This window comes from Lepidochelys kempii, chromosome 12, assembly GCF_965140265.1.
Source record: "Lepidochelys kempii isolate rLepKem1 chromosome 12, rLepKem1.hap2, whole genome shotgun sequence".
In the NCBI taxonomy this organism is placed as follows: domain Eukaryota; kingdom Metazoa; phylum Chordata; order Testudines; family Cheloniidae; genus Lepidochelys; species Lepidochelys kempii.
Genome location: NC_133267.1, coordinates 18,330,508 through 18,344,191, shown reverse-complemented (window position 1 = coordinate 18,344,191; position 13,684 = coordinate 18,330,508). Strand labels below are relative to the sequence as shown.

The 13,684-nt window shown below is 41.3% G+C and overlaps 1 protein-coding gene across 6 annotated transcripts in view; it reads left to right on the top strand.

Moving 5' to 3' along the window:
• The window catches only part of PHKB (phosphorylase kinase regulatory subunit beta), a 209,795-nt gene extending 196,639 nt beyond the window's left edge, over positions 1–13,156 (top strand). For all 6 annotated transcript variants that reach the window (XM_073307739.1, XM_073307737.1, XM_073307738.1 and 3 more), the window contains 3 exons: positions 149–256; positions 1,601–1,741; positions 12,066–13,156. In XM_073307739.1, coding sequence (XP_073163840.1) covers positions 149–256; positions 1,601–1,741; positions 12,066–12,203 — 387 coding nt within the window. In that variant the 3' untranslated portion in view covers positions 12,204–13,156. The remainder of the gene's footprint in view (positions 1–148; positions 257–1,600; positions 1,742–12,065) is intronic.
• The last annotated feature ends 528 nt before the right edge of the window (positions 13,157–13,684 follow it).

Here is a 13,684-nt window from a genome sequence, read left to right as displayed (position 1 = left end):
TCCTTTGATCCAACAGAACCCAAATTGTTAATGTTGGATAAATAATCCACAACAAATAATCCAACCAGTTCTATTAGAATTATTTTTATTGAAATCAAATGGTTAAAATATATGCAGCATTTTATTATTTGTTTTATTTCTTTTTCAGCAACCAACACTATCTGATATGACTATGTATGAGATGAATTTTTCCCTTCTGGTTGAAGACATGTTGCAAAATATTGACCAGCCTGAATACAGACAAATTATTGTAGAGGTCAGTATCATATGAGTAAGAGAAGTTTTATATATGTGACTTGTTCGTAACAATTTTGAGAGAGAGTAACTGAACCCCACAGAGAATTGAATTAACAGGAATGGCTTAAAATCACAGATAAGCACCTGCAGATCCAAACTACTATGGCAGTTTTTAGGACACTGTCTCCACAGATTTTTGTGTTTTATATTAAGCAGGTTCACATTAATGTATTTGGATAATGCATTTCAGGATGTTGGGGTCCCCACACTGCACCAAACAAAGCAAACAGTAGCCATAGCGTTAATAATACTGGGCCTGGGGAGCGGCAGACTTTTAAACAAAAAGCTAATTCCAAAATAGCACTATTTGCAGCCCCCAGCTTAAGCCATGGGATCCTTTCTTCAGAGCCCAACTGTTCTAAACACCAGTTCCACCTGCCAGATGATGACTCCTCCCTCCCATCTCTGTTGGGCAGTCCAAAGAGCCACACTTGCCCAATGAATCAACAGTATTTAACCACCAGCTACCTCCACCAGCTAACAAAGTGAGGCAATAGAGTCCTGCCATCCTGTTATGCACTTTTACCCCTAGAACCAAGCCCTGGGCATGCTGTCTGAGCAAACCAGGGGGCAGTTCTCCCTTCAATAGCTGCCAGAGTATTTGGCCTCTGTGCAGCCACTAGTATTTCTTGCCTGCAACTATGAATCTGTCCCTGGATATTCCCTGGCACTCAGGAGTTCAAAACTGTTTTGATCATGCCCAACAACTACTGGCATGTTGAGTACAACATCTCAACCTGCAGCTGAAAGATATGGCCTGGAGTCCCCAAGGACACAAATGATCAATATGCACTCCACCACCAATTGCTTGTCACACCCTTAAGGCCTGCAAAACAGTCATGCAAGTCAGTTATTCCCATTTTAAATGCTGTTATAGCTGCAAGTAATTCAGGATCCTTTGACTTAAATTTGTTGTTTGTTGCTTATACATATTCCATTGATAAGACATCTAGATTTCAGTTGTTTAATGTGTCTGATTATACAAATGCTTGCCCTTGCCTACAGCTAAGCCTTTATCTATTCCCTAGTATTGGTTATTTGCTCAGATTACTGTAATGATCTTTTGACTGTTCTACCTACTTCATCAATTTCAAACGTACATTTTTACGTAAAATTCTGCCTTTTCAATATATAGAAATTCAAAAATTATTTGTTTACACTGCCATAATGAAGATGTTTCTTCACGAATCACTTTATGGCTTGATTCAAGCATGAGCCTGTGTTTACGACGTCATCTTTTACGTAACCTGATTTCAAACTGGCCTAAAATTAAAGGTGTTTGTTTATTTTTTTTCTATTCTAGTTGTTAATGGTTGTATCTCTTATTTTGGAGAGAAACCCTGAGTTAGAGTTTCAGGATAAAGTGGATTTGGACAAACTGGTGAAAGAAGCATTTCATTATTTCCAGAAAGATGAGACCAGGCTAAAGGGAGTTGAAAAGCAAGTGAGTAAAATATTCACTTCATGTAAAATTTAGAGTTCTTCTCAATCAAAGACAAAATTTGGTAACAAATTGTAAATGTGTGAGGCTGAAAATAAAACAGACATACAGAACTCCCAAATGGAATCCATGAAATTTAATTCTATTTAAGTGTAAGCAGAGTCAGAATGAGCTCTACCCTGACATCTGGTGGTGAGCTGTGGAAAAGGATTTCAGGGGTTGATCTCATTTGCCTGGGCACAGCCCCCCACCCCCAGCATGATGGGACTGCTCACCCAAATGGTCACTTTGGATGCTGTGGAATCCCCAGTCTCTTTGTGATTGGGGCAGAATTGTTGTTATCCTGGTTATGTGAATCAAGGACAGTTGAACTGTACTTGGCATTTTATAAGTAGCACTCGCTAGGCAAGGGACATGGGTTCCAAAGCCTAGTGAACTGAAGAGGATGGGGACAGGTATTTGTACCTCGGAGTGTGGGCTCCTTCTGAGGGCCCTCAACACCACTTTGACCCTTCCTCTCTCCACTGTGTAATAACAGAGCTAATTTTGACTCCATTAGGAGTCTTGTTACATGCTGCGGAGCTGAAATTACTGATACTTAGGTCTAAGCATTAGACCTACTTTGGACTAGTGGTTCTGAGTGCACCAGCACTGAGGCTCCCCTACTAACACCTGAAATCACTAAAGAGCTGAAGTTACTGAGAAATCACTGAGAGCTGTTAAGTGGGCAGGGAGCCTGAAGACATATTGGTGAGCGGCTAGCAGGACGGCTAGCAGAGAGGCACAGCTGGCGGTGAAGACTGCAGTAGAACCCCATGGAGGGGTATGTCAATTGGCTGTTCACCCGAGCAGCAGAGCATGTAAGGTGCCTCCATACCTCCCCCCACTTCAACCCAGGCTGGGAGGTAAACTCTGCAGATGAACTTCTGAACTCTAGGGACTGCACTGACCAAGGACAGAATCAGTGGGAAGGGTGACTGTTGGGTTGCTGGACTTAAGACCCTGATGGGAAAAGGACACTGCCAAACTTACTTGGGGGTGGGTCTTTTGCTCATGGTTTGTGTTATGAATCCTGTTCGTGGTGTTTCCCCAACGTAATGTGTCATTGTTTCCCTCTTTTATTAAAAGTCTTTTGCTACACTCAGACTCTGTGCTTGCGAGAGGGGAAGTATTGCCTCTTAGAGGCACCCAGGGGGTGGTATGGAATTGTCCCAGGTCACTGGGTGGGGGCTCGAGCTGGTTTTGCATTGTGTTATTGAAATGGAACTCCTAGATACTGAACCCAGCCCTTGTTGCTGCTAACTCTGATGGGCAGAAGGGTTACATTTTGGGGGTCTCATCCAGGATTCCTGGGTCAGTACCCCTCACAAGCACCTGTTGAATGACCCACTACATTGGGAAACAATTGTGTTTATATGTTGAGGAAACTACTGTTTGTATAATGGCTAATATATCAGGTTTGTTGGGCCCCGGCTCAGCAGCCTCTAGCTCAGGGACCACAGCCTTGGCTGATGATGGGGCAAAAGCACTTGGGCAAACACTGGAAAAAGTTGTGCTGTCCCATGCTACTTCAAACTCTTGTCATAAGTTAAGGTTATTTGCTGGGGAAGAGGAGTTTGAATCCTGGTTAGAGCATACTACTGAAATGCTGCAAGAGTGGGCCATACCACATGCAGAAAAGCAAAGATGTCTAACAGAGAGTCTTGGTGGCCCAGCATTAGATGTGATTCGCACCCTGAAGCTCATTGACCCTGGGGTCAGTGTGAAGGACTGCCTAGAGGCCCTTGAACACACCTTTGGGAGCGTAGAGGGCCCTGAAGACAGCTACTGTAAGTTCCTTATTTCCCAACAGCAAAGGGGTGAAAAGGCTTCAGCCTATATACAGAGGCTGAAGAGACTGCTTCAGAGAGCTGTCATGAGGGGAGCAGTGACTGCTGAGCAGATGGATCAGACCAGACTGGCTCAAATTGTAAGAGGAACTCGGTATCAGAACCCGATTCTACTTCATCTCCAGCTAAGAGAATGACAGGAACATCCCCCAAGTTACTCCCAGCTGATAAAAGAGATCAGAGAGGAGGAAGAAAGGCAGGCTGCCAGCAAGTTTTAGGAAGCCCAAACATTGGAGCCAGCCAGCACAACACCACTGCAAACGCCCAGTGTACTGATGGTGAGCACCAAAGAGGAACTTGCCCAACAAATGCAGGTCCTGACAGAATGGATAGCTGAGCTGCAAAGCATCATTGACCGAGCTAAGACTTCCAGGAATAAGGAGCCTCAAACTGTGGCGATTGAGAAGTCAGCATTTAGAGCCACCATCCCACCCAGGCGAAGCGGGAAAGGACAGTTCTTCTGCTACCGATGTGGTCAGGATGGGCACAGTGCTGCCAAGTGCCATACTGAAGAAAATCCCTCCTTAGTGTATGGAAAGCTGAGGATCAGTTGGGAGAGATCCAGTACCTGCCAGAGGGTCTGGGGACAGGGACCATCCAGGCCTGCAGGGTTTGAAGATTCCCCCAGAAAAGACTGTCCAGCTGGGATCCCCACAGGACTGATAAGGTCCTGAGCAGAGGTCACAGTGAGGATTGAAGGGGCAGAGTGTAAAGCAGTGCTTGACACTGGATCTCAAGTGACTATTATATTTCAGTCATTCTACCAACAGATGCGTAGGCATCTGCCTATACAGCCACTGACTGGCCTTGGTCTGTGTGGCCTCAGCCTGGATGAATATCCCTTCCAAGGATATGTCACAGTGCACCTGGAATTCCCAGAGGAGGTTGCTGGGGTAAGAGAAGAGATAGACACAGCTGCCTTAATATGCCTTGACCCTAAAGGGACCTCTGATGTGTCTGTGCTGATAGGGACCAACTCCAGTCTCTTCAAGGTATTTGCGGATTACTGCAGACAATGGGCTGGGGACCAGTACCTGCATACCCTGATGATCCATAGGCTTTGTGCTGAAGCGTATAGGAAAATGGAGAGTGCTAAAAAGGAGATATCTGAGCTACCAATTGAGGCACTGAAATACACAGGCATGACCCCCTGAGTAGTGCCTGCAAGGATGGAGCAAGAGGTGCTTGTCATGAGTACCTAGCTGAAAGGCAGTAAAAGGGCAATAGCAATGGTAAAGCAGCTGGTTGAAAGAGAGTTCTCTGAAGGAGTTCTGGTCCCCAGTGGAGTCATGACCCTACCTGCGGAAGCCCACGAAAAGGTAATTATACTGATTGCTAATGAAACAAGTTGTGATGTTCTTGTGAAGCAAGGACAACACATAACAGACCTCTTTGAGCCTGAATTAGTTGTAAAACCCCAGTGTGAAACTCAAGTTCCAACAATAGACCCAGCAAAGTTTGACGTTGGAGATTCACCAATGTCCGAGGAGTGGAAGGATCGCCTGAGGAAGAAACTTTGTGAAAGATCCAAGGTGTTCTCACTGCAAGATTGAGATGTGGGATGTGCAAAAGGAGTAGAGCCCAACATCAGACTACATGACTCAGGGAGAGATCTAGGAGGATTGCTGTCTCCGAGATGGAAGATGTGCGACATCTTCAGGAGCTGGCTATGAATGGCATCATTACAGAGTTCCGCAGACCATACACCTCACCCATTGTGGTGGTCCATAAAAAGAATGAGAAAATTCAGATGTGTATTGACTATCGTACCTTAAACAGCCGTACTGTGGTTGACCCGTACACTATGCCTCGAGTCCAAGATGCCTTAGACCATTTGCTGGGAAGCCAGTGGTTCTGTGTTGGATCTTCAGATTGGATACTACCAGATCCCTCTGGGAGAAGAAGTTAAGGAGAAGATAGCCTTCATCTGCCCATTAGGGTTTTATCAGTGTGAACGCATGCCACAAGGATTTCTGGAGCACCTGCCACATTTCAGTGTCTTATGGGGAAAGTTGTGGGAGACATGAATTTACTGCAAGCGTTAGTTTATTTGGATGACCTGATTGTGTTTGGAAGAACCTTGGAGGAGAATGAAGAAACACTTCCTAAAGTGCTTGATAGGTTGGAGGATTATGGTTGAAGCTTTCAATTGACAAATGCCAGTTCTGCAGAACCTCAGTGAAGTATGTGGGTCACATCGTGTCCCAAGAGGGTGTGAGTACTGATCCCGATAAAATAGAAGTACTCACTACATGGCCATGGCCATGTCCAAGTAACTACAGAGAACTCAAGACCTTTTCTTGAGGGCTAGACAACCAGCCCACAAAGTTGCTTGAAATAAAGTGTGTCCTAGCTCACTGAATGTTAGAATGATTGATTGTTTTGGTAAAGCTGGAATAACCTGAATATTCTTAGAAAAAGTTGGTGTCTTAAAATGAAATGTTTCCTCTTTGGTAGGGGAGCAAGAAGCTAAGCGGTGGTGTTATCTAAATAGATGCAGGATATGATATTTAAAAACAGCCTGAAGTTAGAATCCTAAATCCATACTGAGGCACCTAAATAAGTGCCCAGATATTTAGAAGTGCTGAGTACCCAGAAACTTCAACTGACCTCAACAAGAACATTTTGGTGGTAACACAAACTCAGTTTTGCATCTAAAGTGTTTACCCATTGATTATTGATTCTAGAGGAGGTCGCCATAACCTACTGAGCTGTTTCTTCATCAATAGTTTAGGAAACAGCACTAGTTTCTAATTAACCACCAGTCCCTAAATAGTTTTAAAGAAGATATTCCAAAATGATATAGAAGTCTTTCTTCTGCAATGGCCTCTGAACATTCCCACTTACAGAATTTGATGCCTCTAGTGGTGAACTACAGAATTGTATACCAAAGTTCTATCTAATGGAGAAGAGCAGTAGCGTGCTCATGCTAGGATGACATGATTGGATCCATCTACATAAGGAAAGAGTACCTCTGACCATCTCAATTCCTTCACCACCACTGCAGAGAGCAAAACTGAACTACCTCTCGTGCACATGAGTTAATTAGCCTATCTTCTTGTAGTTAGTTCTTGGTTAGTTCCTTATAGTATAGTTAATTAGTTGTTGCCACTGCTTGCCTCAGACTGTGGGTCAATCGACTCGAGCTCACAGAGCTATAAAATTACAGTGTAGACGTTCTGACTCAGACTGGAGCCCAAGCCCAGAAGTCTACACAGCAATAAAATAGCCTCGCAGTCAGAGCCCCACAAGCCTGAGTCAGCTGGCATGGGCCAGTCGTGGGTGTCTAGTTGCTGTATAGACATACCCTAAGTTATCAAGCAAGAGTCACACCCTGCTTTCTTATACAAAGTGACCTGTTGCACATTGTGAGTGGATCAAGAGGTGGGTGGGGAAGCAGCAAGTTAAGACAAATAGAAATGACTGACTAAGAATGAAGGTCAAATTAGGCAAACTGCCTGTTACCCCAAGAAATCCAAACTACATGTTAAACTGTATATTGTTTTCCTTGTAAACCAAATATACCATGAGTAATCTCACTGCAGATTAAAAGCTGCACATCTGATTGCCTTGTGAGTCAGATCAATATCCTTCTAGATGTGAATACAGTCTTTGAAATGAAATCTTGTTATACCAATAAAATAAAAACCAGCAGGATCTTATTAAAGGGAAAAAGGCAAAATACCACATTTATTGTGAATACAGAAAGAATCATAGTAAGCAGTTAGTTATAGTTATAACATTCCATTCAATCTCATATTTATTCACACATTCATTCATACAAACACACACATACACAGGTTCTGCAAGGTTGTTATCATAGTTACCAGCCTTAGAGTTGCTCATGCCAAGCCACTGGCCAGGTGGCCTGGACATGAGGAGGGAACAGGGCCTTGTCAGATGCTCATCTGATGCTCCTGGAAGTTGGTTTGCAGAATCAGACCCCAAAGTTCTCACTTTTTAGAGTCTATTTTTATAGGAATTTCTTCCTATGCCAGTCTATGGGAATTGCTTCATCATGCTGTTGCTGAATCAATCAGCAGATAGCACATTCCTGACGGCTCCAAGATGTTATCTTGTTCTTTGGTTCTCCCATTCTTGAGGCTGTTGGGTGGATTCCAGTCTGCCCTCCGGGGGGGTCCTCTGGTTATTTCCACTTGACGCCTTCTTCAGCCGATGGACACTGGATTCTTAGGCTGGCACCTCCCTGATCATTCACACCAAGCATCCATCCACATACATCCTCTATCTCTATTTTAATCACAATTGTTAATACAACAAAAGGGCAGGGAGTCTCTAGGTGCTGTTTCTGTTGTTACAGAGTATTGCTTTGAGTCTCTCTCTCTGCAAATTGCTTTGAGAATAGACTCTGTCTTAGAATGTACTAACACAATTAGCAACTTGCAAGTTTCACACATAGAGGGAGAGAAACAGTACCAAAAACCAAGAGACCTCTTAATTAGTAATACCCTGGAATTTAAACTCTGGGGAATCAAACTCATTTGTGATTTTAATACAGAACTTCTTTAATATGATCCAACAATCTAACCACTTGTTGTTTACTGGATACTGATGGAAGCAACAGAAAAACTGAAAGAGCTGAAATCTGAGCATTTACTGGGCACGTACCCAATAGAAATCAGAGGATGGTCACCTCCATCAAGCCCTAAAACTAAGGTATATAAAGCTGAAGTCACCAAGTGCTCAAGAAAGTTGACTGAACCCATCAAGTAGCTGCAGAATCTTGAGTGCAACTGACACTTGGACTAGCTGTGTGGAAAGGACTCTTCTCCCATCTCAGAGTTAAGAAGGATAACAACAAGCGGTTAGATTTCATTTCAAAGATTGTATTTCCCCTTTTATCCTTTAACATAAATAACTGTAGTCTGCACTCTCTGGTGAGACCTCAAGTAACCATATTTTAGATTTTAACTCCTTTGTAAGTCCAAGCAAACTGGCATATGACTGAAAATCATAACTTTAAGTAAATGCTTTTACTATTCTAAACGTGTCCCTTTTTGATCAATCAAGTCAAAGAGTAGTGATCACACTCTTAAAAGTGCATCCTTGGAAGTGTGATAAATGTTAGGAATTGAGAATTTATGATAGTAAGTAAATGTAATAAGAAATCTTGGTGATTTGCACTGTTTCTTGATGTAACTACTGAGCCTCAATTCTAGTATGTGGTAACTGCTTGCAAGACGACTGGATGTGTAGTATAGACCTAGAACACTGGTTGTATCTATACTTTAGTGGTGAACCGTTGCCTATATACTGATGTGATTCTGGGTGAATTAATAAGTTGTTATTTAGTTAAGAATAAGCAAATGTTCTGATTTGAGAAATACTCTTCCATTTAAAAGTTGACCTGAAAAGAATCCAGTGTTTAAAACTATAAAAAACTAATACTCCCCTGACTCAGTAAAAAGGGGTTATCTTATTAGATACCATTCTATATTGGCTATTAAGTTATCCAATTGGCAAACCAAGTTGGTTAGATTTCAACATAAGAATGGCCATATTGAGTCAGACCAAAGGTCCATCTAGCCCAGTATCCTGTCTTCTGACCGTGGCCAATGCCAGGTGCCCCGGAGGGAGTGAACAGAACAGGTAATCATCAAGTGATCCATCCCATTGCCCATTCCCAGCTTCTGGCAAGCAGAGGCTAGGGACACCATCTTTAAAATGTAACTGGCATCTCAGTAAGTTCATAAAAATTGATCTTCTTTCACACTTACAAAGCCCTTCAGAAAATCTAACAGATTATGTGTTGCCACTGAGAAAACAGAGTCTTTCTCGTTGAATTAAAACGTGTACTGAGCATTGTTATACATTGGCCAAAGAACTGGTACCTCTGGGTTTAAAGACGCGTTATGTAGCTGCTGATGTAGCATGTCTGAGACAGATCCCGATTGTAGGGATTTGCAAAGAAAGAATAAGGAGTTCTGTTCATATATTCACTAAGCACTACTAATTGGATGTGGCACAGTGATCCAATGCTTTGTTTGGTAAAGTGGTGCTACAGTTTTTTCCCTAGAACTCCTTGCCCTTCACTGTCTATGGTGAGAGTGGGGGCACTGTGCTAATCTCCCATACAGAGGAATGCACAGAGACCCTTAAGGAAGTAATGAAGGTTACTTACTAATAACAGTTGTTCTTCAAGAGCTACCTCTGCATTCATGCTGCCTACCACCTTTCCCTCTGCCTTAGGAATCTGTAGGCTAGGGAGAAGGAACTGAGGTGGTCAAGATGAGGAGTGGGTTCCTCCTTATATATATTAAGCCAATGATGTCATCTTAGCAGGAGAGCACTACAGTGCCCCACAGCGGAAAATGCTTTGTTGTATAGTTCCACAGCTCAAGACTAGAGATGCCAAATCCCTAACTTGTGAATGCACGCAGGCAACTCTCGAAGAACAATAGTTATAAGTAATGCATTTTCCTTAAATACTAATTAATGGAACTTTATATGATTGTTTATGAAGAGAGCTCCTAGATTTAGAAAATGTATTAAATTAGCTCCTTAGTTTTAGGAGTAAGAATTGTTAACATAAAATAAATTAGTGGTTTGAAGCCAGAATGCACTACTTAGTAGACCCGGATCGGAAACTGTTTATCCACCCATGAAAATTCTCAACGTTTCAAAAATGTTCACGTTCCACAGCAGGACCAACCTAAGATCTTTTGGAAACCTTCATGAAAAAAACATAACAGAGACACCCACTCCAGCCTAGCTAATAGCACAGAAGCTAGGGCATTCACCCAGGATGTGGGAGACCCAGGTTCAAGTCTGTGCACCTCCCACAGTCTGAGTGAGTGCCCTAGCCACTAGGCTGTTAGCTAGGCTGGGGAGGGTGTCTCTCTCAGACCAGAAATATGTTTCAGCAAAAAAGTTCCAGTGTAGATGAAGCGACATTTCCCAATGAGAAATCCTTCTATCAAAAAATTCCTGACCAGCTCTACTTAGTACTTTTCTATTAATACTTCCCTATTAATAATTATTCCAGCACAGAAAGCTTCACACAGAATTAAGGTGCCTTACATTCATTCCCAAAACATACACTAAAAATACAGAAAATCCTTAGTTCAGGTTTTTTCACAAACTCTGGCCTTGATTCAGCAAGGTACTTATAATATTCCTAACTACCTTACTAAATCAGGACCTTTAAAAATTACTTCTTCTTTCATGTATAATATTAGACAATAGCCTCACAAATAAGGCCTGGCTTACATTTAAATTTGAGGTTGATGTAGCAAGAAAGGTCAGGGGTAAAAATCCATACCCTTGAGTGCCATAGTTATGCTGACCTAACCTCCAGTGTAGACGTAGCCAGGTCAACAGAAGAAGGCTTCTGTCGACCTAGCTGCCATCACTCCGGATGCTAGTGTTCCTAGAGTGATGGAAAGACCCTTTCTGTCACTGAAGGCTGTGTCTCCACCAGGGATCGGCAATCTTTGGCACGCGGCCCATCAAGGAAATCCGGTGGCGGTCTGAGACGGTTTGTTTACCTGCAGCATCCACAAATTTGGCTGATTGCAGCTCCCACTGGCCGCAGTTTGCCGTTCCAGTCCAATGGGGGCTGCAGGAAGCAGCGTGGGCCAAGGGATGTGCTGGTCGCCGCTTCCCGCAGTCCCCATTGGCCTGGAATGGCGAACTGAGCCAGTGGGAGCTGCAGTCGGCTGAACCTGCAGATAAACAAACAGTCCTGGACTGCCAGCGGATTTCCCTGACGGGCCATGTGCCAAAGGTTGCCGATCCCTGGTCTACACTAAGGGATGACGCAGGCGTAGCTACTGTGCTGTATCTATGCTGCTATAGTCTCTGTAATGTAAACATGGCCTAAGTATAAGTAAGTCATCAAATTTTTCATATCATCCCTAATTGAGCTTTTAAAATACCTGGACTCTTATGTGATGCGAGTCTAGGAAGAAAATATTTGTTTTTTCTTCTAAGGTTAATGGAGTAAGTCCCATACTTTAACTGCATTTTTAAACACAACCTTAGTCATGGAGTTGAAACCAGCCCCACTATAATGTTTGAAGAGAGATTACCTAACTAATATGTTTTGCAAACAATGTGAAGAAACTGACCTGTCATTAGGAAATAAAGAGGAAATTATGTGACCAGATTATGTAATATATTCTTTCACAAAACTGTGCCCGAATAGGTACACGCTAAGATTTCCAAGAAAGTCTTTAAGCAATTGAACATGTACATATTGTACCTTTAGAAAAATCTTAGATTTTAAAATTCCTGTTTGACAACTAATTGAACAATGAGTGTGTCATACAAAAAGACTTTCAAAATCAATAATGAGAATTGCACTTTTCACCTATAAAATGGTTTCAATTAACTTACTCTTTATCAAGGGTTAAACTTGATTCTTATCAATCAACACTTCGTTAGAAAAATACACTTTTTTGTTTTTGTTTTTATAGGATGACATGACTTCATTTTACAACACTCCCCCAATGGGAAAAAGAGGAACATGCAGCTACTTGACTAAAGCTGTGATGAATTTATTGTTGGAAGGGGAAGTGAAGCCAAGCAGCGATGATCCTTGTACCATTAGCTAAACTTCAGAAAGAAATATAGGAACCATTGCTTATTTAGGTTTTAGTGTTGTTTTGCATGTGATGTTTAATTCCTATTTTGAAGAGTAGTCATGGGCAGCAATATAAATCTGTACCATCCTTCACTGTGATAAACAGAATTGCTTAGGGTAGTAAATACCACAGCTGATTTGGCAATAAAAATAAATATATTTAATCAAGAAAAAAATCTCAACAGCAATCAGCAATCTTCACCTAAATGTCAAAATAGTGTGCTGACTGAAAATTATGCATGAAGCATGACATACAGTTCATATTAAATGAGCCCAATAATATTTAAATAAAGTTGGCTGGGCCTGTATTTTTGGTTTTGCAACTGTTTAAAAACAAATGATACGCTTAGTTATTTGTGTAATTTTGAACTAACAGTTTATGCAAGATTTATTACCTCTTTCTTCCATTTGTACTGTAGTTCATTACAAAATGCTGTAATTTAAATGCTGAGTAAAATACAAAATGCAAAATGTAAATGCTGAGTAAAATACAGCCAGAATTTTTAAAAAACAGAATACATTTGAACTAATGGTTAGCACCCAAAACAGATGGACACTTAACATAAAAGCTAGAGTGGTTTTGTATTTGGTCACCTTAGTCAAAGTGGAGGTAAAATAAAAACAATTTAATTTGTATAACGTATGAGAATTGTTTAGGGTTTTAATGACTTAGTTATAACCTGATTACACAGATTGAAGACAGCCAGAAAATGAAATACAAAATATGTAGAATTGCTTTTTATATTTTAAATAAATGTCATTGCAGCTAACCACATGTTCAAAAGTTTGTATGAGATTTATAAATTAACAGTGGAAACATTAGTTAATATGGGATGGAAATTTTTAAAAATGTATTTAATTGAAATTAATGTTGGGAAGATGATTGAAGAGAGACTTTCATTAAATATAAGCGTTTGACAAGTTCTTTCCTGTATTGACGGTTTATTTGTCTCCTAGGCTTGATTATTACAGAATCTACAGATTCGAACTAACCCTGCTTGAATTATTTTGAAGAAGGTAGTTTCCACGTTCCTTTATAAAAGCTTGCTTTTTCTATCAGTAACAATGCCCTTAGAGTCTGATCCAGATCTTGTGGGAAGGACTCCCATTGGCTTTTATTGGATGAGGCCCTTTTGAGCATATATCATCAAAACAGCTGTTGTGACAGAATAAAATATGTTCAACTGATTGAGACTTGTGTATAGCATTGGAAATCTAATAAATGGTGATCCACTACAAGTATATTTACAATAAGTTTTTCCTTTAAATCTGTATTAAATACATAATAGTGAAATTGAGCCACAGATATATGGTGAACAGAATATGAAAATGATGAAATGAAGATCAGCGCAGTTTAAGTACCTACGCAGAAATGAATTTAGGACAGGTGTTCTCTGATGATGGTCATGGACCTATAGTAATCTACAGACCTTTTCCTGGTGATCACAATTA